Source organism: Biomphalaria glabrata, chromosome 11 (assembly GCF_947242115.1).
Source record: "Biomphalaria glabrata chromosome 11, xgBioGlab47.1, whole genome shotgun sequence".
NCBI classification, from domain to species: Eukaryota; Metazoa; Mollusca; class Gastropoda; family Planorbidae; genus Biomphalaria; species Biomphalaria glabrata.
The window spans coordinates 3,899,332-3,925,514 of NC_074721.1; the positions used below are offsets into that span (position 1 = coordinate 3,899,332).

The following is a 26,183-nucleotide window of genomic DNA, read 5'->3' on the forward strand; positions in this document are numbered from 1 at the left end:
TACTAAGCCCATCGTATCGATAATGATGATGTCAGAAGACTACTTTTTCAGACGGGTTCTCTCTTCCGCATCTGATTAAGTAGCGGTCGTGTGGTATGAACTTCCAAGAGTTGACAAAATAGTCCCGAGTTCAAATCTTGCCTCAACACCCCTGAGGAGTTTTGGTTTAGGTTGTAGTATCATTCATGTAATAAGGAAAGTCTTCAATTTTATATATATATATATATATATATATATATATATATATATATATATATATATATATATATATGAATTAAAAATTTATTAATTTAATGTTTTTTTTAATTCAAAAGTTATTAAGTCTTGCATTATCATTTGTTGTTGTGGGACACATGAAGACCTAAGACGCAACTTCGTTTTACGCTTTTTTAATTATTCTTAACAAGTAAAATATTTTAAATAATTAAAAAAAGGTTATCTAGGGGGTATAACTCCACATTTACAGGCATAGCTCTCAATACTGTAATAATTATTTTCCCCTTTTCGATATCAAAATTAATTAATTGCAAATAAATTAAACACTTAATGTGTTGTCTTCGACAATAAAATAATTTGGCAAAGTTTCAACTTGATCTGGCAAAGGGAAGTGGAAGAAACAATGTGCTCAAAATTTGTATCAGACAGACAGACAGACGGACAGACAGACAGATTAAGTTGATGTGAGCTTTGTAAAATATTCTAATAATTCATACTGTATTGCTTTATTTGTTCTCTCTCGCGAGTTTTTATTTACATTTTATATGTTATTTTTTTTTAGTTTAAAACAAATATTAAAATAGTTTCAAATGTATTTGATGTTTCTTGATAGGAAAAAAAAAATAGATGGCAGATGTCAAATGATAGGATTCGTTCAAATACAAGACAATTTTCATTAAGATGACAGATAAGCCATTTATTTGTCAGATGGGTGACAGTTGCTCTATGACCTTCGAATGACACGTCTTTAACCAAAAAAAAAACTACTGATTTTAATTTGTGAATTAGATAACCTTTGCCGTCTCTCTCTCTCTCTCTCTCCATCTCTCTCTCTCTCTCTCTGTCTTTGTATCATAACTTTGCTTCCCCGTCTAGCGGCGCCCCACCTCCTTTTCATTCCCCTCCCTTCCACGTTAACGCAAGGGGAGGAGAGGTATGTTACATGGAATATGAAAGCGGCCATGAAGATGAGGCTAGCTTTAGCCGTGGCGGACAACTCTCAAAAGAGGACGATTAGAAGAAGCATATTCAATTCAATGAATCGTCTCCCCTGATTGTTAAGTCCTTTGGGAGAACTCCCCACCCCCACCCCTCCTACCCACACACGCACGCACGCGAGCACACACACACACACACACACATTCTGTTCATTTATAGAAACAATTTCTAGATGACTTTGGGCATTATGTCAATTTTCTTGCAAGCTAAGCAAAATAAGGAAAATAGTAGCATCAGCGGCGTAACAACCATGGCGTGAAGGGGTTCATTAGATCCGGGTTCTTGACTTACATGGACTCAGAACGGACTTGCTTTGGGTGTGATAACATTATTACAAGTAAGAAGTTGTACTTGAAAAAAAAAAGGTGTAAGAATACAATTATTAAAACGTGATACATACATTGGAAGATCTTTTCTAAACGTAATGATTGAGCTTGTTCTTGTTGCTTGAAGCTAAAGACTTTATGAAGAATAGACAATAACCATGACTTTCAAACCAGGTCGTGCTCCATGCGCTGTGTACTGTGGTCTCGATGGTCCCTGGTTCCCATCCTACCCACCGCTACCCCCCCCCTCCTCCCTGCTGTCTCGCGAGAGGTTTTGGCACTTCTGTAGGAACATTCATAATATGTAAAACAAAGCAACATTCAAACAATAACGCAAAGAATACAGATTAGTAGAAACATGGATTTATTCAAACCGCCCCCCACCAGAAAAACAACAAAAACTGGAAAGTTGGCTATGTCGCTTCCTTTGGTGGTACATACAGCCCAAACACTGAAACACATAGGTTGTCCGAAGGTTCCAGAGATACTTGATGACAGCATGCACTGACCGAAGGTTCCAGGGATACTTGATGACAGCATGCACTGACCGAAGGTTCCAGGGATACTTGATGACAGCAGGTACTGACCGAAGGTTCCAGGGATGCTTGATGACAGCAGGCACTGCCCGAAAGATAATTGGTGATGTGTCAGAAAATCAGCGCGATCCTGCGCACTTCAGAAAAAGAAGGGTGTAGGTCGAAATGAATCCCTGATGTCCCATGGTCAGTTAATCAACGTGATTTAACCCGGGAGTTCGATGAAACGCTGGTGACACTCTTGGCCATTTATATGACCCGTCGCTGACAGCTACAATTTGTAGAGGTCAGTGGAATCGATGCGTCACGCGCTGTTGTCCAGAAATAGTTTGGGGCGTCTTTAATAAGAGTCATTTATTATCTTAAAACTAGAACCGAGCAGAGTAATGAAGTTAATTGTCTACGAAGAATAGCCATTTACCAAATGTAGCTATTTATTTATGTAATTATAAGTGATATTTAGCAATGTGTGAATAGCAATTTGTGAAACTAAAATTAGTAGAATCATTATCTTATGAAATAAGCAATAGGATTTTTTTTAATGCAGCTTTTGTAAAATCAGCGATTTGTGAAATGTAGCGATTTGTGAAACTAGCATTTTTGGAAATAGCAAAAATTTACAAACTTTTGCAATTTGTTAAATGTGTCTCCTTCAGCTTTTCTTACATGAAATAATTAGAATGTATAATATTAATGACTATAAAAACAATTATACCAAGGTTAAAAAGACAGTTTGTGTGGAAACACAAACTCAAAATCGGCCCCCGAAGTGGTCCAACCAGGCAGGTACAAAGGAAGGTTTCAATATTTTCAAAAAAGACACCAGAATGAAATTCTATCAAAATCAAATGACAGATATGGTTGACAGATATTGTGTGGTGCCCCGGTGGTTCAGCAGACCAAAGGATAGGTGAATTTGAATGTGAAGTCAGATGTGAACCTGGCCTAACTGATGTCTTATAATGAATATCTAGTTGATGTAACTTACCTGACTTAACAATACAAATATAAAAAAAAAATTTTGACAAAAAAATCTAAATCCGTTTGCATAGTTTGGTTTAAAATATGTGAAGCATGTATATCCCTACTAAAGAGCTTCCATTGTTTATTATTATTAATAGTGAACAGTTGTAAAAGTGGTGTATTTTTATGAAAAATCTGCTTGCATAGATAATTTTTTTAATTACATGGTTCACTTTTGGAAAAGAAGAAAGTAGCCATTGCATCAGAACTTTGAATGATCTAAAATATCATGATGTCCGATTTTCATTTCCTCTTCTAGTTTCTGAGATCTAAACGGGACGAACGTACGGACGGACGGACAGACGGACAGACAGGCCACACAAAACTAATAGCGTCTTTTCCCCTTTCGGGGATAATTAAGCCTTGGTTTGAAGAAGGAAATTTTTATTAAGCGTGTAAGGGAAGGAACTGGTATATGAAACTAATAAAAGATCATAGTTGTCTTTCTTTCCAACATCGTCTGTCAAACGTATGTCCCGGGTTTTTTCCCCTTCTTGTTCTCCTTGTTCAACTGTAGTACGAATTACTTCATTTCTTTCCCCGTTGCTTTTTATTTTTATTATTATTATTATTTCGATTGTATTTCTCCTCATTCTGCGTCGACCTTGCCCTTTACACTTTGTATGTGTGTGCCTGTTTGAGTTTATTGTTCTATATTCATTAGGTGTGTTTTGGTGTGTGTGTGTGTGTGTGTGTGTGCAGGGCCGGCCCTAGCTATTGCGGGGCCCTATGCGAAACGGATTGCGCGGGGCCTAGTCTGGGTAGGGATAAGCATAATGTCAAAATTAAGATTATTTTAGTTAGAAAATATTTTCGTCTTTGCAATAAATTTTTAATTAAACGAAAGCTCACAATGCTGTTTTTATTTATTGACACCCCAAATATGACAATATTGTCCATTTTTCAGTAGACTTTCATAATTTCAGGAAATTTCCTGAAAATCAGGAGGCCGTGGAAATCCTGTTATTATATATAAGTTAGAGACCGCATAGGTTGCAGTGGCCTAAGACCGGCCCTGTGTGTTTGATGGTACTTGAAGATCGGTGGGAACCATGTAACTAGTGTTTCTCAGCTAATTGAAAGGTGTTGATTTGTTTCGTCCACTGATCTAATTAATCCATGTTTTTTAATGTTTACGTCTTGTCACTCAAGACATACCGGGATGTTGTTCAGTGTTGAGACACTTCCGTGGGAACTTACGAAAGCCCCCCTTGGGGGCACAAAACTAATTTTAGATTTGGTTGAGAGTGGGGGGGGGGAGGAAAGGGGCGAAAAACTGCAGCAATCTTATCTTATCTTATAAAATTCAAACGTTACTTAGAGAAAAGAGAAGATGATTACGCGTGTTCTTAGGTAAATTTAGTCACGCATGGTAATCAATGACTTAAATTAAGCCAAGTCATCAGTTTTCCTGGCTGACACAGGCAACTTATTTCATGCTCTAATAGCACTTGGGAATAAGGCGTATCTGCATGTCTCTATCCTAGCATATGTGTCTTTCTGAGTACTTTATTAGGTTTTGCTTTTGTATTTGAAGATTTGGTTAAGTGTTTTATGCATAATTGCTACTTTACTTTTGAGTCTTCTGTCCTGAAGGTTTTCTAAATTTAGTGATTTTACTAAAGATCCTACTCTAGTCAAATATGAATATTCGTTTGTTATGCCTCTCGCTGCTCTGTTTTGTGTCTGATCTAGTTTCTTAATGTTTTCTTGAGTTAAGATTATTAAAAGATTTTTTAGAGGTTCAAAAGTGTAATACTAGCACACGAAGATAGGTATGAGTGATACACATATGGAACGCTATCCGTGAGACGGGTTGAGACTAGTTGTCATAGTAGGCCTAAACATCGACTGTGACGTGGTAACCTGTGGTCGTTACGAACCAATAGCTCGTTGCCACTTGTTGTAGACAGTCGTTGACTTATGAACACTGTAATGCTAGTAGACCAGGGGTGGGCAATCTTTTTGTATCGAGGGCCGCATTGAAAAAAAATTGCGAATGGGGGGCCGCATATATATATATATATATATATATATATATATATATATATATATATATATATATATATACTTACACTTGCCATCTTGTTCCAAGCATACCCAAAATTCAACACAGTTCTTCATAGCATTGAATAAATACTGGCCTAAGATTGTGTCTTAGACAGAGTGTATTGAAGTATAGCCAATAAGAATAATCTTCGTTTACTTGAAACTTTTTATTTTGAGACAGTTTCAATAATCTATATAGATATTATTTTTAGTGTATTTACATTTTTAAATGTATATACTGATTTCTATAGGTGTCCGCGGGCCGCATAAAACATTTCGGCGGGCCGCATGTGGCCCGCGGGTCTTAATTTGCCCACCCCTTAGTAGACAATTAAACCGCTGTGGGCGTATTATATCTTAACTTGAAATAACTTGAATAATTTCTTTGAGAACAAAGCTAAGTAGAGTGGGTTTTTTTACACTATAAACAAATTCAACTTGAGATGATACATAATCAATGTAGTAGACTTTAGAAATAATATAAAATGGTATTCTGAACAAAATCTCCCAACAATGACACACTCTTTCAGCCTGGCTATATGGAGTCGTCTCTCTCCTTTCTAAGACTACTGTTGACATTGCCGCCTATTTTGTATCATTCAGAACCAATCGTTGACTTCTTCCCACCGTCACCATAGAAACACACACAAACACACACACACACACTCCATAACACCCCTACCCCATCTCCTCTGAACGAGACACATTTTTTTTTTTTTACAATTTTTGTTACAAATCTTCTCACAGCATTAGTTCGTGTGAAACACTGAGAGTACTTACAGCAGACATTGATAGATGAACCGTGTCCGCCTGTCATCCCTGTGTCCAACATCGGGGGAGGGGGGGGGCAGGATCGTACTGACATATTACATCTTTATAGACATTTGACAGGTCATTGAACACAGATTTACAGGTCGCATCAGAGTTAGGGAGAAAACCCACTTCCTAAAGTTAATCCTTCTCAAACTCAAGCACATCCACATCGTACAAGCTTGTCATTGTTGCTTGGTTGTTGTTTTCAGCAGTTTTTTTCTGTCGTATCTTATCTTATCTTATCTTTTCTTATCTTATCTTAGGCAGTCGCCCATTTATTATGAGATAATTTTACTTTTCCAAAGGGTGAAGGATATACTTTCTTTACAGGCACAATTCGTGTCTGAAATAGACCTTCTGGGGATTAGACATAAAAAAGAATATTTTAAATTTAATATATTTAAATCAAATAATGATTGGATGCGTTCATTAATGTCAGTTATAATTTTTTAAAAGGATATTTGATATAAAATAGGAGAAATTATAAAATTTGTATATTAATTCTTGTATTATGGAAGTATTTTTTTTACAACGATTTCAATGTAACATTTCATGTAAGATGGCGTGTGTCAGAACTATCAGAGTTTGAGATACCACCTGTTAGAACTAAATACGAAATCTGAGCGATACAAATATTATTTTAAAAATCATCATCATCTTTCCTTTGCGCTCTTCGTGGAACAGGAGGGGCCTCATAAAAGTTACGTTCCCCTTTTTAGACATTGCGATCTATAGGGCAGATGTTGGTAAGGTCATCTGTTTGTTTGGCCAACGGTTAACGAGAAGGGTGTCGTGTCGCCAGCACAATGTCGAATGACCAACCGCCTTTACTGTCCCCAACTGAAGCCAGGCACCCGAGTTGGGTGGACTCAGGGGCGCCTTAAAAATCCCGAAATTAGAAAAATCCAGTCTCCACTGAGATTTAAATCCAGAACCCCAGGTTTGAATCCAAACGCTTAGCCACTCAGCCACTGCGCCCCCCCCCCTTTTTTTTTTTTAAATAATTAGGCCTAAATCATGGTACGGAAATGAGATACTAGTGTGATGAACAGATGATGTCATGATATTTATATAAGAACTATTTCTAGATACCAAGTTGGGCTGTGGATATAATGAAAGGTGTAGATCTTCAGCTCAGTTACACCCCTTGTAAGAAACGCGGTTAATATGGGCCACTAGGGATCGAATCTAAAACAGGCTTTTACAGTTTCAGGCGGAGCTGCGTGCGTGTGTATATGTGCTTACTAGTGTGTGTGTGAGAGAAAAGAGAGAGAGTGTCTGAGTGAAAATGTATGTGTGTTTGGGGTTGGGTTTCCATGCAGGGAAAAGGATTTCTTTGATGCATTCCATTATGTAAATAAGATATTTTAATAACGAGCTTTAGGTTGACTTAATCAGTGCAGACAACGAAATGGCGGCCATACAGCAGAAGCATTATCTCATAGTATGAACTGGGTCTTGTATGTATACGTCCAAGCATAGAGAATAAGAGACATTCTTTTATCTTGGAGTCTTCTTCCATTCTTTTATATTTTGCTGGTCTGTACTATTTCTGATTTTCGTTCATTTTTTCCCTTTTTTTTTAAAACCATACCAGGAAGGTGTGTGAGTGAGAGATTTGAATAAGTGTATGTGTTTTGTGTGTGAGTGCCTATATAAACGTTTCGGCACTCATAGCGATGAAAACTGAGTGTGAGCTATGTACATCTTGCTAGGACGAACGCTGAGCGATTTAAATCCCAAATGTCTACAAAAAAACACTGAGAAAGACGGAGACATCTTAGGATGATTGGGAAATCTAGAATAGCAGCAGACGTCAACGAGGCGCCCCGATACCTCTCTTTCTATTCTTCCATTCTCCTCCCACCCGACTTCCTTTCCAATTTTTTGTTTTTGTTTTTGTTTTGGGTCTCTGGTTTTTTTTTTTTTAAAACAGGGGGGGGGGATCTTGTTACCCATTAGCTACTAAACGTCGCCACGGCCGCCTGCAACCCCTTTCAGCGCCCCTCTCCCAAGTCGAGACTATAATTCCTCTTTCTTTCGACATTCTTCCAATGCCTGGCTTCTCACTGACTGAAGACTCCATTAATTATTATCATCAGTCCCTTCCTGTCTCGCCTTTTAAACCCCCCCGCCCCTTCTCCCAATTGAAATCTACATGACGCCGACCATGGGATACTGTTTCGTCACATGACTTGAACTCAGCGGTTGATTGGGTAATTTTCGACCTAATTTTCATAATTATTGTTAATGTTGAGTTGCAACTGTAGAAAAGTTTTCCATCTCTAAATATACGCGTTCTATTCAACTTTTCATTAATGAAGTCAAAACATGTAGCTTCGCAATTTTTATTTTATATTTCAAATTTTTAAAACCTTTTTAGAGATGTTCATATGTGGTGGAAAAAACAACAACCTTAAAAAGAAAGTTCCCACACCATACCTATCTACAGAATAAAAGAAGTATTGATAATTGATAAGCTATATTTACTTCTTATTTTTTTGTCTTTTTTTTTTTTTTGTGTGTTTGATTAGTAGCTGCTGAAGGCCTCGTGGCCCAAACGTCCATTGTTTTACTATGTTCGGCAGGGTCACACATACGCATGTTTATTGTATTTCCCTATACGGTGGTTCACCCCTGCAGCAGTAAATCTTTGATTTTTTTTTTTAAAGGTATTTATTCATTGCTTCTGTAACTTGTTTCACACTGCAGAGTATAACTTTTTAAGCTCTGTCGTTTGTAGCTCAGTAATTGCACTGTACATTATGCAAACATAATGGTTCAACTCAGCGGCCTTGACATTGTTTCTTTTATTGCGAGAATCCCAAATACAATTTAAAAAATTGAAGTTTGACAAATATTGCTCTATTAACAACCCACAATATATATTCAATTCTTGTTCGTTAAGATATTTTCTTTAATTCAGAATTTATAAATTACTATATTGACAGAAAGCACAAACATAGAAAATTTGATGGTCTTCCAGAGAGCCACGACAACTTGATTTAGTGATTTTTTTTTTCTAAAGGATGTGAAATTTGTTGAACTAATTAAATGTCCATGTTGTTAAATGATTTTATTTTAATACTAGAGTCTCCATGGGCAATCATATTCTTCTGTTCTATAAGTCAGTCGAAACTATGACTATAAATACAAACACTGTTCTACACGTTTCTGATAGGTTTCCAGCAGCCACCAAATAGAGGAAATTGTGAAAGGTCTACATTAATCATTTCTCTTTCTCTATCTCTTTGTATCTCTTTTCCTCTGACTCTCTTTTTCTTAGTCTCTTTCTTTCTCTCATTTTTATCTCTTTTTATTTGTCTTTTTCAGTCATTCATTCATTCATTCTCTCTCTCTCATTCTCTCTCTCTCTCTCTCTTCTCTCGCTCTCTCTCCCTCTGCTTACTATCAGTTCTATATATTAGTCCTAAACAAAAAATGATCCTGTAAAACTGATCTCACCAACATTAAACATCTTATAACTATATTATAATGCAAGCATAACTTCTCACACTTTTTAAGACAAGTTTTTTTTTTCTCAGTACAACACACCAACAATTACAGTCGGATATGAATAATACAGATTGTACTAATAAATAAGTACCTATACAAGAACGCGACATAATTCGGGCTTTGGGACTCACGTGAGAGCCTATAGGACAGTGTACACGTTTGGTGGTCCCAGGCAGTCAAATAGTGTAAGAACCCCCCTTCCCCGCCCCATCTTTCTGTGGTGTATTTCCTTGTATTGAACTCCTCGTGCGTTTGATGATTATAATGACGTTCAAGTGGATGATGGATGAGGTGTGAGCCACTCTTTTTTCTGAATGATTTACGAACGCCCCCTTGCGCCCCTGGTTTTTTACCCCCCGCTTTCTCCCGGCGCCCTTGTCATCCCTCAGCATTCGCCCCTTTTCCTTCCGAACCTTTTCCCTGGCAGCATAATTTCAGTCATCGCCTGGATCACTAATGTCACCTCGACACTTGGACGTGTTGTTTTGTGGGCGGGGCGCAGAATCCAGGGAGGCGGTTGACTTCTTTCTCTGCTCAATAAAGAGATGCCCTTTTTGGAGTCCCACAGGAGTAAAAAAAATTCTAGAATACAAAAAAAAAACAACAACCCAGCCCGTTGAAATCCTAGACGCTAACGATGGTCGATCTCCTTCCTTAATAAGGCTTCCATCCCTTGTCCTGCTCGTGAATGGGCTGAATAGACACAAGTCAACACTTTGGTTAATGATACCCCACTTAGGGCTGCCGGGGGAGGAAAGTTGACATGACACTACAGGAAAGGAAGAGGGGCGGTAGAAATAAGCCTACAGCGGGCGCCCGTACCAATGTTTCTGTGCATACTTAAGTGTGTAGGCCTGTGTGTCTGTTTGTAGGCCTGTGTGTCGGTTGGTGATGGCAGACAAACATGAAATGTACATCGTTTCTTTGTAGATACAACAACTGTGCAGTCACTAGACTTTCTAGAGTCAGTAGTTCTCTAAGTAACTAGACTTCCTAGTCAGTAAATATCTTAGCAACTAGACTTTCTAGTCAGTAAATATCTTAGCAACTAGACTTTCTAGTCAGTAAATATCTTAGCAACTAGACTTCCTAGTCAGTAAATATCTTAGCAACTAGACTTCCTAGTCAGTAGATATCTTAGCAACTAAACTTCCTAGTCAGTAGATATCTTAGAAGCTAGACTTCCTAGTCAGTAGATATCTTAGCAACTAGACTTCATAGTCAGTAGATATCTTAGCAACTAGACTTCCTAGTCAGTAGATCTCTTAGTAACTAGACTTCCTAGTCAGTAGATATCTTAGCAACTAGACTTCCTAGTCAGTAGATCTCTTAGTAACTAGACTTCCTAGTCAGTAGATATCTTAGCAACTAGACTTCCTAGTCAGTAGATCTCTTAGTAACTAGACTTCCTAGTCAGTAGATATCTTAGCAACTAGACTTCCTAGTCAGTAGATCTCTTAGTAACTAGACTTCCTAGTCAGTAAATATCTTAGTAACTAGACTTCCTAGTCAGTAGATATCTTAGCAACTAGACTTCCTAGTCAGTAGATCTCTTAGTAACTAGACTTCCTAGTCAGTAAATATCTTAGTAACTAGACTTTCTAGTCAGTAGATATCTTAGTAACTAGACTTCCTAGTCAGTAAATATCTTAGCAACTAGACTTTCTAGTCAGTAAATATCTTAGCAACTAGACTTTCTAGTCAGTAAATATCTTAGCAACTAGACTTTCTAGTCAGTAAATATCTTAGTAAATAGACTTCCTAGTTAGTAGATATCTTAGCAACTAGACTTCCTAGTCAGTAAATATCTTAGCAACTAGACTTTCTAGTCAGTAAATATCTTAGCAACTAGACTTTCTAGTCAGTAAATATCTTAGCAACTAGACTTTCTAGTCAGTAAATATCTTAGCAACTAGACTTTCTAGTCAGTAAATATCTTAGCAACTAGACTTTCTAGTCAGTAAATATCTTAGCAACTAGACTTTCTAGTCAGTAAATATCTTAGTAAATAGACTTCCTAGTTAGTAGATATCTTAGCAACTAGACTTCCTAGTCAGTAAATATCTTAGCAACTAGACTTTCTAGTCAGTAAATATCTTAGCAACTAGACTTCCTAGTCAGTAAATATCTTAGCAACTAGACTTCCTAGTCAGTAGATATCTTAGCAACTAAACTTCCTAGTCAGTAGATATCTTAGAAGCTAGACTTCCTAGTCAGTAGATATCTTAGCAACTAGACTTCATAGTCAGTAGATATCTTAGCAACTAGACTTCCTAGTCAGTAGATCTCTTAGTAACTAGACTTCCTAGTCAGTAGATATCTTAGTTACTAGACTTCCTAGTCAGTAGATATCTTAGCAACTAGACTTCCTAGTCAGTAGATATCTTAGCAACTAGACTTCCTAGTCAGTAGATATCTTAGCAACTAGACTTCCTAGTCAGTAGATATCTTAGTAACTAGACTTCCTAGTCAGTAGATATCTTAGCAACTAGACTTCCTAGTCAGTAGATATCTTAGCAACTAGACTTCCTAGTCAGTAGATATCTTAGCAACTAGACTTCCTAGTCAGTAGATATCTTAGCAACTAGACTTCCTAGTCAGTAGATATTTTAGCAACTAGACTTCCTAGTCAGTAGATATCTTAGCAACTAGACTTCCTAGTCAGTAGATATCTTAGCAACTAGAATTCCTAGTCAGTAGATATCTTAGCAACTAGACTTTCTAGTCAGTAGATATCTTAGCAACTAGACTTCCTAGTCAGTAGATATCTTAGTAACTAGACTTCCTAGTCAGTAGATCTCTTAGCAACTAGACTTCCTAGTCAGTAGATATCTTAGTTACTAGACTTCCTAGTCAGTAGATATCTTAGTAAATAGACTTCCTAGTCAGTAGATATCTTAGTTACTAGACTTCCTAGTCAGTAGATATCTTAGTAAATAGACTTCCTAGTCAGTAGATCTCTAAGCAACAAGACCTTCAAGTCAGTATTCCATAAAGTAACTGGACTTTCTAGTCAGTAGATATCTTAGTAAATAGACTTCCTAGTCAGTAGATCTCTAAGCAACAAGACCTTCAAGTCAGTATTCCATAAAGTAACTGGACTTTCTAGTCAGTAGATATCTTAGTTACTAGACTTCCTAGTCAGTAGATATCTTAGTAACTAGACTTCCTAGTCAGTAGATATCTTAGTAAATAGACTTCCTAGTCAGTAGATATCTTAGTAAATAGACTTCCTAGTCAGTAGATATCTTAGTAAATAGACTTCCTAGTTAGTAGTTCTCTAAGCAACAAGACCTTCAAGTCAGTATTCCATAAAGTAACTGGACTTTCTAGTCGGTAAATCCCTTAGTAACTAGCAGGACCGACCTTGGATATTTGGAGGCCCTAGTCGAAGTAAATTTGGTGGCTCCAAATTAAATGATAAAAAAAACAGACAGCCAAAAAAAAAATGAATAAAATAATTAAATGTCGTAATTTATTTCATGCCTGCCCATCTTTTCCTTAATCGACAAATAACTGAAATTGACACACGGCTATTTCGGTAGAGACATAGATATAATTATAAAGATGAGTCATAGTGCTCTACTATGTTTGAGATTTGAACCCAAGTGTACTCTCGTGGATTTTCCTCGACGTAATTCCGTAAAAGGAAAAACTAGATCCGCGTGTTTCGGTATAAACTTCCTGTAGTAGTTAATTAACCTATTACACCGCCAAGTTACTTTTATTGCAGTCGGTGTCTTGAATTCCAAAAAAAATCTTTTTTTTTTTTTTCACATTACTATGATCAGGTTTGACAACTCCCTGTCCGACACTATGACCCAGAAATTTTTACATTACTAAAGCCCACCTCCAATTTGGCGGGTTTTAATGTAAATCCATTTTTTCTTAAAACAAAAAAGAAAAAAAAGCAACATTACGAAAAGTTTTAATGTGGCTGTCCCAATCTTCACCGGAAATGCCAATATTGATCCAAGCTTCGAATTTTTCATTGATTTTCTTTTAGTCATCAGCAAGGCCCCCCACCAACTGAAGACTATTGGCGGCTGCCTAGTTTGCCTATGACTAAGGCCGGCCCCTGTATCTAGACTTTCCATTCAGTAGATCTGCTATTAATAACCGTATAATCAGTAGGTGTATATTAGTTACTGTTCATTTTAGAATCAGTATTCAGGAATCTCTCCAGAGTAGAGATGTGAGCAGGGGCGTATCTAGTAATTTGTCATCATTTGGTGGCCCGATGGGGTTGACCTCTTAGGGGACCACTGTATTCTGTAATATTAAATATTTAATGTAAAAAAAAAACCTCTTTTGGGGCCCCCTCAAGTGAAGGCCCGGGGGAATTTTCAAATTCTCCCCCTCCCTCCCCCCACCCTATCTACGCCACTGGATGTGAGAGCCGAATCTGGAAACAGTCCGCGGCATGATGAACCGTGCACTTTCGAGAGTGTACGATCCCTGGCCGACACCCGAGTACTGGCACTTTGGTACGACAGTTGGGATTCTTCCGACAAAAGCCGTGAGCTCCATAGGCAGCAGAGTAGACCAGGCCGAAAAGACGCGTGGTGGCAACTTAATCGTGCGAAACTGGCTGTCCTAGTTCAGTGCCGAGTCGGTCACTGTCCAGTTGGTTCGGATGGTCCAGAGAGAATTACGACACACGATGTCGCCACTGCCTCGAGGACTCTGAAGACCACAATCTTTATGAATGTCGCGTTCTAAATGAAGGGTGATCGAGACAAGGAGAAAGAGAGAGAGAGAGAGAGAGAGAAAGAGAGAGAGAGAGAGAGAGAAAGAGAGAGAGAAGTGGTTCGCGAGCGGCATTAGGGCTGTCCTTGTACGGTGGCAAGGCAGCCTTAAAACTCACTGCCCGCTTCCTTTCACGTGCTCCGAGTAATTCTCAGCATGTATCGTTACTAATGGGGTTTCTGATTTGGAAACACTCTGCCTGGTCGAGTTGTATGCGCTTTGGACTGTCATCTCAATAGTCATTATTTCAAACCCTTATACCTTCTCTTTCCCTGCCGCCCTGCTGGAAATTTGGACAGGGGTTAATTCTATTCAATTCCGAAGGAACGCCCGAAACGCGTAAAACAATAATTCAATTCAGATGTTTTTTTCTTTTTCCTACGATGTATCGACAATTGCATTTCACCTGAGCCTATGTTCAGAGGGTGTCTGTGTACAAATGGGAAGGGGAGGGCTTTAAACAGTGCCTACATGACTTGGCATAAAACTGTAAAGAGAGAACCTGTCAACCGCAGGTGCTCAAATACGCTCGTCTCGTGGCTTTCTAGTGGATTCCAACCGATCCAACTTAATTTCCCATTAAATTATATCCATTTCTAGAATTATGTTTCCGCTAACAATGAAACCTATTCCATTATTTGCGTCTAGTAGTCTTCTAAAGCTTTTATTATCTCAACATGAGTTTAAGCTCTTATATTAGTATTTCCTAAATGTGTGCTATAATAGACAAGAGATACCCATTTACAATGCTTTCAATTGAACTAGGGGGAAAAAAAGACACCTTAAAACGGAATTTTTATTTTCCAAAAAAATAATAAAACAAAATATAAACTACAAAATGTCAGCCCTATCTGACCCTCGGGCCATTGTCTGTGTAACACCTTTAGTCCTCTGGTTCTCCTACGCGTGAAAATGCATTCAACCGCGACGTCTCGGTCGCCTATATATCTTAATTACTACCATTGAGATGTCCAACTTTTCCAGAATTCCTTGTAACTGGATCCCGGATTTTCGCAAGCTCTAAGCTTACTTTTATCCAACTTTTTATTAGACAGAACACTCTGGGTGACTCCAATGTTGGTTTCATGAATGTCGCAAATTACCCGTGAAATTCCACGCAAACAACGGCCGTGATCTCAGACTTGGGGGTGAGATGGAAGCTATATAAGATACGCAGCTCTTCTTGTTTAAATTCACGCTATCCTAATGATGCTCAACCTACTGCCCGTGGGCCACATCCGGCCTGTGATGTGGTCTGATCCGGCCCACGATTTTTCTGCCGACCTTGCTCAATTAAGTCGCAGGGTGAAAGTTCCATTCGACTCATGCGGCGATGCGACCAGTGTCACGGAGATCTAAGTTTTATACGTCTTACATGCGGCGTGGTGTTTAAGTGTTTAATTGGCTAAGCGCTTGGCTTTAGTACCGAGGGATCTCGACCTCGGGTCGCGATGAAGACTGGGATGTTGTGATGTGTGAATGTGTATGACGTAACTGAGTCCACTCAACTTTAATAAGTACCCGACATACGTTGAGAAAATACTTTTCGTTCTGGACACAAGACACACTCATTGGAACTTCATCACATTTCATTCTAACAGTATTATTCATAGAAGTAGTTTTACTAGAAGCAGCCAGTATGCATTATGTATGTAGAAGGAGATTATTAAATTTTAAGTCATTATTTTCTTACCAAGTTATTGTACATTTTCAATTTTCCAAATTCGATTGCATCAGATCCAATTGCATCATATTTATATCCAATAGGGAAACAGTAAGGTTCACATTAAGTGATCCCAATCCACGTGAAACGTGGTAGCTTATGTATTTTGCCTTTTTTATACGTTAAACGAAATCTATGATGCAAATGATGTCATCATACAAGTATTATTATGAGCTAGTTATAGATAAATGAGTTACACACACACACAAAACAAAGCAAACAAAAAAAAAGATATATATATTTCTGAATCAACATGATAGGATGTCACCAGCAGTATGCGGCTTTGTTTTCGATAAGTGACCACGCAAACCCTAGTTGTGACCTACATATTTTCTCACATCCGATGTTGTGGGAAGCGTGGTCGAGAGGCTTGAACTTGGCTTGGCTTGGCTACCTAGAAGGGGGCCCGAGGTTCGTCACCCGACTCGGGCAGAGTTGTGTTTACTGAGCGCCTGAAGGCAGCACGGAAAACCAACTCCTAGATACCCCCTCCCCCCCCCCACTGGTCCACAAAGGAGATTGGAGCATGCTATAAGTAGCGCTATATAAAAGCTATAATAATAATAACTCCGTTGTCAGCTGGAGTTCTATTGAAGAGTTTTTTCGTGTGACCCTGTCTTTGGTAAAGGCTTTTCTTTGGATCTTAATTGTGTGCCGCGAACCGGCTATTCATGGTAGAGCGCTATTTTCAGTGGTGTATTGGTTCTTCCACACTTGGCAAAGTGCCTTCACATTGTCTTCTATTTCAATATGGGTTGGGATCCATTGGGAAACAGTTTTCTGCAATTGCTGTTGAGTGTTACAAGGGGCTGACTTGTTTCCAATCGGAGGCATCAGATCTTTTCGAGATTTGGTGGCCAGTTTTTGCCTCGTTCAGGAGGACAATTTTACTTGAATACTTGGGTTATTTACTAGCGTGGGTGCAGTCACTGTTTATTAGGCAGTATTTGTTTGTGTTTCAGGCCCAAGGTCAAGGAAGCCAAAACGGAACAAGGCACAAGACGAGAAGAGGCCCAGGACTGCTTTCACCAACGATCAACTCCAAAGGCTGAAGAGAGAATTTGATGATTGCAGGTCAGTAATTTTTTTTTTATGCTGGGTTTATGGCATAAGGTTATTAGCAGGATGATATTGTGTGGCCAACGCAGTGACCAAATTTACTTACATCGTGATCAACTGATAACAGGTACCCATTCGATTTTTTTAAAAGTTAGGGATTTGAGTCACAGACCGCTCGGTTCTTTAATCCGTGCATTTCTATTTGACTGTTTAAGAAAATAAAACTAATAAGGCCTTTCTTCGAGTCCGAGGATTAACGAGGAACGCAGTATTTCTCGTGACAACTCAGCCCCAGCTGTAACCTACATATTTTGCCATATTTAGGGCAAGCATAATCATTGTGCGGCTACTCATTTGTGGGCTAATTATATAAAAAAAAACGAAAAAAGCTGTATTGCCTCCAGCAAAGTGATAATTGTCTCGCGCAGACCAATACCACTCTTTAAACTATGGAAAATACTAATCTACCTGCAATAAGCGTAATAATTTTAACATTTATTTTGTTAGCAGACACAAGTTGTTGCAACATTTGTGAGAGTCCATAAGTAAGTTTATTTTTTATCTTTTAAAAAGTCTTCTTCGTATTTCCAGGTACCTGACGGAGACTCGCAGGAAAAATCTAGCAGACGAACTCGGCCTGACGGAATCTCAGATCAAGATTTGGTTTCAGAACAAGCGCGCAAAGATCAAGAAGACAGTCGGCTCCAGAAACCCGTTGGCCTTACAGTTGATGGAACAAGGACTATACAACCACTCCACCGTCAAAGTTAGTGACGACTCTAATTAGTCGGAAAAAAAAACATACTAATATTGGCCTACTTAATTATCATGAACCTTGTGCGTTAAATGACCAATGGTCAACATTGCTCATTCATTAAGTGTATATAACTCCAGCATAACATGAGGCAGAAGTTTTGATCATTCTGCGTTACTTTTGTAACATTGAATTTTCACATAGCTCTTTGTGGCCAAAGATCAACATGACACAGACAAATAGTGCACTTTATGTCCCGAATAACTATTTTTTAAAGTTACTTTTGTAACATTGACATCCTATAAACTGTTACTTTCTCACTCGTTGTAACAAATACATTTTAATGAGTGCAAAGTAAATAAAACCATTACCGTTATATATGGAAATTTTAACGACACAATGTTTTCATCTAGGGATTGACGTCTGAAAAATCTCTATACCTGACAGCGTCCCGAACATTTTCTTCCAAAAAGCCCCTTCCAAAAAGCCCCTTCCAAAAAGCCCCTTCCATATATTGTCTAACTAGTACTAGTGGCAGGGGCGGACTGGCTATATGGGCATTTAGGGAAATGCCCGGTGGACCGGTACCTAAGTGGACCGGTAGGGCCGCCGAAGGGGCCGCACGGATTATGCTATGTATTAAATTGTTAAAGGTTTGATAATATTCTCTTATAAAAGCGGCCTTCAGAGCATGGTGTTTAAACGAAGTGTCTCTACAGTGTAATACTTATTTGATCTAACAAATTTCTTTTACGAGTTAATGTAATAGCCTACATCCGTAGACAGTGCTACTAGTAGGCTTCATCTTTTTATGGTCTACACACTTAGCGATTAAAAATTTAAAATACCTCTCTAATCATTAGGATTTAAACATAGACTGTTTGGTTGGCAGCCCTTCGCCCTATCACCGAACAAAACATTTACATATTAATAGATTACCTTATTGCTGGAGTCGCCTGGAGTAAATTTTTCTCTTGGCTTGATCGATCAGATGAAATTCTAACTACACTACATCAAATATTTCTCCCCCTAACCTACAAAAGAACTCCAATTGTTAAAATACTAATTTGATTTTTAAATGACAGTTAATATGATTCCAACCTTGACAATCTGATTTCTATGCTTCTCAGGATTTCCTTAACCAAGAGACGTCTAAAGATACATCATCAGATGCTGGAGAAGAGTCCAGCTAGTTACTTGATCTAGATCGAAACTATCCGATCTATAAGTATAGGTCGAACAAACAAGACACCGACTCCCGATGATTAATGTTGTCTCTTACAAACGTAACAGGGCTGCGGTGGCTGAGTGGTAGAGCACTTGGTTCCCGAACCGAGGGGTTCCGAGATCAAATCTCGGTGAAGACTGGGATTTTGAATTTTGTGGATTTTTAGGACCACCTCTTAGTCCCCCAAACTCTATTAGGTATCTGACATTAGTCGGTTGGTCGTTGTGCTGGTCACATAACACCCTTATTAACCGCCGGCCATTGAAATAGACGATCTTTACATCTTCTGCCCTATAGATCGCAAGGTCTGAAAGGAAGACTTATAAATGTAACATTTTTCTGTTTTGATTTTTCTTGTTCAATAAAAATAGTTCCCAATTTAAAGTCCTGCATGCAGCCATTGCATCGATGTTATTAGATTTGCTTTTTAGTTTGTTTGTCAAGAAAATATGAAACAATGTATATATATACTTAAAGTGATATAAAAAGTATGATTGACGAATCATCCACGAATGATTGTAGCATGAATGACACATGGCTAATGTAATGCTTAATTTGAAATGTAAAATTGCCTTCGAAAAAAAGAAAACTTTTTAATAGGGAATGATTTGTTAAAAGAAAACAACAGCAGACTAAATTCATTAGGCGCTAACTATTTTTTTGTTTCAGGAAAAGTAATTATACTCTGCTATTGTAAACTTTTGTATATTTGCCATTCTGTTATATCCAATTAAGAAAATCTTATATCTCTCATCCTCTTTCAGCTTGAAGTTTTAAAAAAAGTTTATGAGTTGGTGCATAGATATATTTTCATTAATTATGTCTTTGCATATTTAATTTTTTGTTTTATGTGTAAACAAAAATTAATTTTAAAAAAGAAAAAAAAATCAATAAAGCTACTTATTGTTTATAAATTTAGTATGTTTGTTTTTAATTCACGGAAAAGGAATGAAAGAAAGAAAGAAAGAAAGGAAGAATGAAAGAAAACAGAAAGAAAAAAAACATAAACGAAGAAAAGAAAGCAGAAAGGAAGAAATGAAGAAAATAGAAAGAAGAAAAAAAAGAAGAAAACAGAAAGGAAGAAAACAGAAAGGAAAAAAAAACAGAAAGGAAGAAAGAATGAGAGAAAGAATAAATATCATAATAAGTAGACAGCCAACTATATAATGAAACACTCTCGTATGGATCTAGATTGTTATATTCGTCAAACAGTTTGTTATAAACAGATGACTCCCCTTATTTAGTAGTCTGTTTGAATACACATATGCTGCTACAGACCCGGTACACTTCCTCACATGGGGCACACTTAGAAACATACATACTAACACATATTTGATATCTCCTGTTAAGACAAATGGGAGGAGGGGGAGGGGACAAAGAGGCTCTACATATGACACTCTTGAAAGTGTCAAAGATATCATGATCTGTTTCCTACGCGACATACCCCCCCTCCCCTTACGTTGTGTCCCATTTCAAACACCCCCCCCCCCCATCCCCAAGCTCTGGAATCACCAGCTTACATATATTGCCTCATACCAGAAGTATGTGTCTCCGCCTCCCTACCCCCCGCCCGCCTTTACCACCGTACTTCAAGTGAAGAATGTGAGCTACTGAAGAGAATAAAGAAGCTCTTTGATATCACGTGCCAGAGGATGACTTTGTTATCGCGCCATGTTATCGCCGTGTTTGTGTTTAGGGACAGGAAGACATTTACAGAACATCATCATCGACATTGGACTCTGGAGACAGAGGCGGAGACCATAAGGTGGGTTCAATGAAACTACCTCCAAAAACCCTCTAAGTTTCTAATTTTTCACTAAACAGTAACAAAATTCGAATGTTGTACGCGGGTTATCCAAAAACAATGTTCGGTACACCTCTAGTCGAAATGCGTACAAATCTAAGGTTAAATCTACAAATTTTAGTTCTTGGACCAAAGTCCTGAAGTGCTCTCACACTAGAAATGGCATAGCGAAATGAAAGACACAAGACTATTGATGGAATGATTTTAGGCTAAGTAATTAATAATACGACTGCATGTTTTAAAAAGCATGTTTGTTTTCTGTCCAAGCAAGGGGGGGGGGATCCCTTATTTTGGTATATATGATAAGATAACAAATTAAAGGAACTTTTCTTATTCCATAAGCTGGGACAAATTCGTGCAAGTGTATTTTATAAGGTAAGATAAGAATTGCTTCTTCTTCCATTGTGCCATAAGAGCGTGGAACGGGTTGTATAAATCAGCTTGGAAAATCAATGACTTAGCAGGGTTTCATCATTACCTTCACCTAAATCATAGATGATGAACGATTGGGGCGCCACATATGATCTATAGACGATCTTTCTCCATTCCGCTCTGTCTTTTGTGTTGGATAGGATCACTATCAATGATCAGGCCAGTCCATTCTTCTCTGCTGTCTTCCCATCGCTTTCTCTGTCTGCCTCTTCTTTTTCCTTGTACGGTGCCCTGAAGGAAGGTCTTTGCGATCCCTGAGGACCTTGTGTGTTCACGTCTTTCAATAACACGGATAACTAGATGAACACGTACACGTAGGTCGTGACCATCTTCTGGTTTTTTAAAAACTTCTGTATATTTGAAGATATGAAACTATAAAATAATAAAATCGACCAAAATTAACATGACACATGAATAAAAATTTTTTATCATAAATTAGGTACACATTTTTAAAAACATTTTCAGTTTCTATCACAAAGAATTTATAATGATACAGATATAACTTACATTTTAAACCTTTTGGATATCAACAAATGAAATTTCTGATAAATAGTACTGGTTGTAATGGAAGTAACGAATGGTTAGTGAAACGAAAGATCATTGTTTGCCAAATCAAAATATATGTCTGAATGACCACTTCTGAGATGTTATAATGTAAATATAGTTGAAATATATACATGATATATAGGATATACATATGAAACTTGATACATATGACATGCGCATTAAACCAACAATGGTACGGACGTACAACGCGATTGCAATTAGAATAGACACTTTCAAGCGGTGACACAATCATCATATCATCTTGTGGCAAATAATAATGGACGAATGGCACATCACTTACAGTATTTTGACTCAATAGTAAACATTTTACAAAGGTAATATCAACTCGTTCTGTCTGTCTGGTAAAAAAGTTTGTACACGTTATTTCTCCTACACACAATCTCGGATCAAGTTGACATTTAGCACAATTATTTGTAGTACCTCACAAAACAAGAATGAATAATTAAAAAAAATAAATAATCAATTAGTTAACTATTTGTATTTTATCATTTTGTTTGGTATCAAACAAGGGAAAGAAATCGTACTTGAAAGATGTGGTGGTATAAGTTGAATTAGTTCCCTGAGAAGGCATGAGTCCTGAGTGATCAAGGTTTATTTGTATGCATTTAAAAAGCCACCACGGTAACATTTACAGAGATGCCCACTTTTTTAGTGTTTATTTTTAAAGTATTCACTGTGTACATCTTGTTTTAAATCATATACATCGGATTTTAGGGCAGTGTCTTTGAGTCTGAATATGAATGACGAGCGCAGAATTTCACGTGACTAAGCGGACCCAATTGCAACTTGCATATTTTGCCACAAGTAATGCAGACAAAGCCGTTGTACTCAACAAAGTTACTTTGAAACAGTAAGGACCAAAATTGAATAGTTTCAAAACAAGAGTGAAGCATGATTCTTCAGTTTAGTCATATAAATTAACCTGTAGAAGATATTAAGGTTACTGCTGATTGGTAATCAGCATTGTGAATTAATGCAAAAGAAAAGCGTAAAATATCTTATTTAATAATTGCATTGCCTCTATTGTATACGTTTATTCTCGAGTACGCTTATGTAAAATTTAATCTTCGTAAATTAGGTTGGCATTCTTTATAAGTTAATAAATGTTATTGCAAAGAAAAAGAATGAAAATCTAAGATTGTGACATGGAAAAGTTGGTTCTACTGTCGTTACATTTTCTTGATCAGGCGATAGAAAGGGGGAGAACAGAGACTGAGGTTCGAACCTGAACAGACGTGCTAATAATCCGAAGCGCTTACCAGATGGCACCTGCAGTTATGATCATGTTAATTTTTTGTAAAAAAAAAAAAAAAAAAAGAAGTCAGGCCTTGTACAATGTTTACTAACTTTTTCTTTGACCTATAGCAATGTAAAAAGAAAAAAAAAAAAGGGCCAGAGATAGTGCTAGAGTCTGACCGTTGGACTCGGAAAAATTTATCACAGGAAACAAAAGAAATGAGCCAAGTGGGGGTAAGGGGGACATAATCCACGCTGCAAGATGTTGACATGTTTCTATCAGAGGCTAGAGCCACAGTTTAGACATTTCTTATCTGGCCCCCTTGATGGTTATAAGATGAGTGGACCAGCACGGGAGGGCCTACAAGTGTTTACGGTGGGGGGGGGGGGAAGGCGCACTGGGGGGGGGGGGGCGTTGGAATGACAAGATGAGATTGCATTTGTTATCATTCCTGTTGTTATGGTTTGTATGCAACTACTTCTTCTTGCTATTTACACTCCCCTCTCCCCTGGCGCCCCCCCCACACCTAAAAGCCTCTTCGAGGATATAGTGATTCATACAATTATCTTTATATTGCTTGCCCCTCCCCCTTCCTCCTTGCTTTATCCATTTTCCTAAAAGATTCACAGGGTGAATAAAATAAAATGAAATTCTAAATTAATAAGTCTATTGGTCAGAATATTAGTTTTGATAGAATATTGTATTGATATGTTATGCACATTTCTACCCGTTCCGTGGTTGTAGCGTAATTTTACGAGTAACAAAAATAGTCCATTCATTACAGCTTAAACATGGTATTGAAAATATGCATAGATATTAATATTGTAAGTAGATTTGTCCTGTGGCCTGCTCCTCTTACTGTGTCACAATGGTCCCGAGTTCCAGTCATAGCATCCCATAAGCGACTTTAAGTTTTATGGAAGAAGAAAAAAATGACTATCAAAATGAAAATAAAGTGATTGTATATTTTAAATTGTTACACACGTCTACCAATTTCGCCAAAATCTGCGTTTCATACCGTTTGACGTTAACGGCTGATTAATTCAACATTTCACCCTTAGTTAACATGTAGAATCTTTAGTTATGGAGGCACGGTGGTTGAGTGGTAAAGTGCTTGGCTTCAGAACCGAGGGTTCCCGGGTTCGAATTCTAATGAAAGATGAGATTTTTAATTCCCCCAGCTCTAATGGGTACATGTTGTTAGTTGGCCGAAAAATTAAAGGTCTGTTTGTCGTTTTGCTGGCCACATGACAGCCTCGTTGATTGTAGGCCACAGTAGCAGATGACTTTTATATCATCTGCCCTATAGATCGTAAGGTCTGAAGGGGGAACTTTTCTTTTAGATTTTAGTCATCATTTTAGAGTGTCGTTCTCCTAATTAAATAGATGACTTGAAAAATATAAATATATTATTATTTAGGGTTTTGAAAAGGTAAGAAAAAAGAGAATAAGAAAAGGGACTGTTTTAGACAGTGTGCAGATAAGTTTTAGAATGAGTTACCGTATTTCGCGCATATAACCCGCGGGTAATACGCTGTATTTTCTTCATTTTATTTTTCTAAATAAATGGCAGCTGTGCGGAATATACATAATTTATTTCATTTTTAAACATAGCATGACGTAAACTATCCCAAACAAGCAGGTCTTTATACCTCCTATAGTTCGCTGTGTGGTTGTGAAATGTACATCTTAGTATAAACCTCTAGAAAATAGAGAGATCTAGTACCGACGAGGCAGAGGTACTTTAATATATACCTGTAATCAACTGAGACACGTTTATGGCTAGTCCGGCGTTGAACATGTGGGGTATATAAGGGTGTGAATTTATTTTTACTTATTTTGTAATTTGTTCAGGATATACGCATGTTCGGCGTATGTGCGGTTCTGGGCATACGTGTGTGAAGGGTATATGTGGTTCTGGCCATACGTGGGTGAAGGGTATATGTGGTTCTGGGCATACGTGTGTGAAGGGTATATGCGGTTCTGGGCATACGTGTGTGAAGGGTATATGCGGTTCTGGCCATACGTGTGTGAAGGGTATATGCGGTTCTGGCCATACGTGGGTGAAGGGTATATGCGGTTCTGGCCATACGTGGGTGAAGGGTATATACGGTTCAAGAGCATACGTGGGTACGGGGTATATAAGGTTCAGGGCATACGTGAGTGCGGGGTATATGGTCGAAAATACGGTAATTGTATGAAGAGAGATGATATTTTTAGAAAGTGAACAAAGTGCGATAGTGTTCCATTCCTTTGAATCCGGTCAGTATGGAAAAGAGGCGAGTGCTGACGTGTGGACAGTCAAGCCCCTTGTAAATTTTCCGTCCAGGCTTTTCCCCAGCAACGGATAGGTCATTCCACATGCCCAACCTGTGACCGCAGTTGTATATAAAGAGTTAACCTCTTTAGTCACATGAGAAGTATCAAAGGGAAAAGGACATTACTGTGAAAATCAACTCGGAGACGCTTGTTAAAACTGTTTGGCGATAGCTAGTAGATTTAAGAAAGTTGACAGTATAATTGAATATCCTATAACATCTTGTGTTTAAAATTGTGATTAGAATATTAATAACACCTTTATTCACCTTACTCTGTTGAACCGTTGGGGTACCACACAAGATCTGTCGACCGCCTTTATCAATTACTCTGTGTCTTTTGCATATGACTGAATCTCTTTAAATGACAGACCCTGCCATTCTGCTAATGTTTTCTTCCTATTTATTTTTCTATCTGCATCAACTTCTTTTCCCTGATATGTTCCTTGAAGGAAATCTTTTGCAATCCTTGAGGACCTTGTGATATGACGATGGAGTTTTAGTTTGCGTTTGTTGACAGTAGTTAGAAGATCATCGTGGGGTCCGATTGCTGAACTAATCCTGTCTCTAATTTCTTCGTTTGTGATGCGGTCTTTGTGAGTGATACCTAGGACCTTTCTGTAGCATCTCAATTCCATTGCCAGGATCATCCTCTCTAGTTCTGCAGTCAGTGTCCAAGATGCGCAAGTAATAGGCTACTTATTTGCATTTGTTAATTTAATTGTATAACTTAATGTCTATGTCATTTTATTTTTGTTAAATTTGAGCTTCAGTTAATTTCCATATTTATTTTTTTAACTTCACATTAAATATACGTCAGCAAGTAAAAATGGAAAT

The 26,183-nt window shown here is 37.9% G+C and overlaps 1 protein-coding gene across 3 annotated transcripts in view; it reads left to right on the forward strand.

The window, feature by feature from the left end:
* LOC106066176 (homeobox protein engrailed-like) overlaps positions 1 to 19,888 on the forward strand; it is a 36,387-nt gene extending 16,499 nt beyond the window's left edge. For all 3 annotated transcript variants that reach the window (XM_056004543.1, XM_056004541.1, XM_056004542.1), the window contains exons 4-6: positions 16,913 to 17,024; positions 17,601 to 17,775; positions 18,894 to 19,888. In XM_056004543.1, coding sequence (XP_055860518.1) covers positions 16,913 to 17,024; positions 17,601 to 17,775; positions 18,894 to 18,956 — 350 coding nt within the window. In that variant the 3' untranslated portion in view covers positions 18,957 to 19,888. The remainder of the gene's footprint in view (positions 1 to 16,912; positions 17,025 to 17,600; positions 17,776 to 18,893) is intronic.
* Positions 19,889 to 26,183: the final 6,295 nt, after the last annotated feature.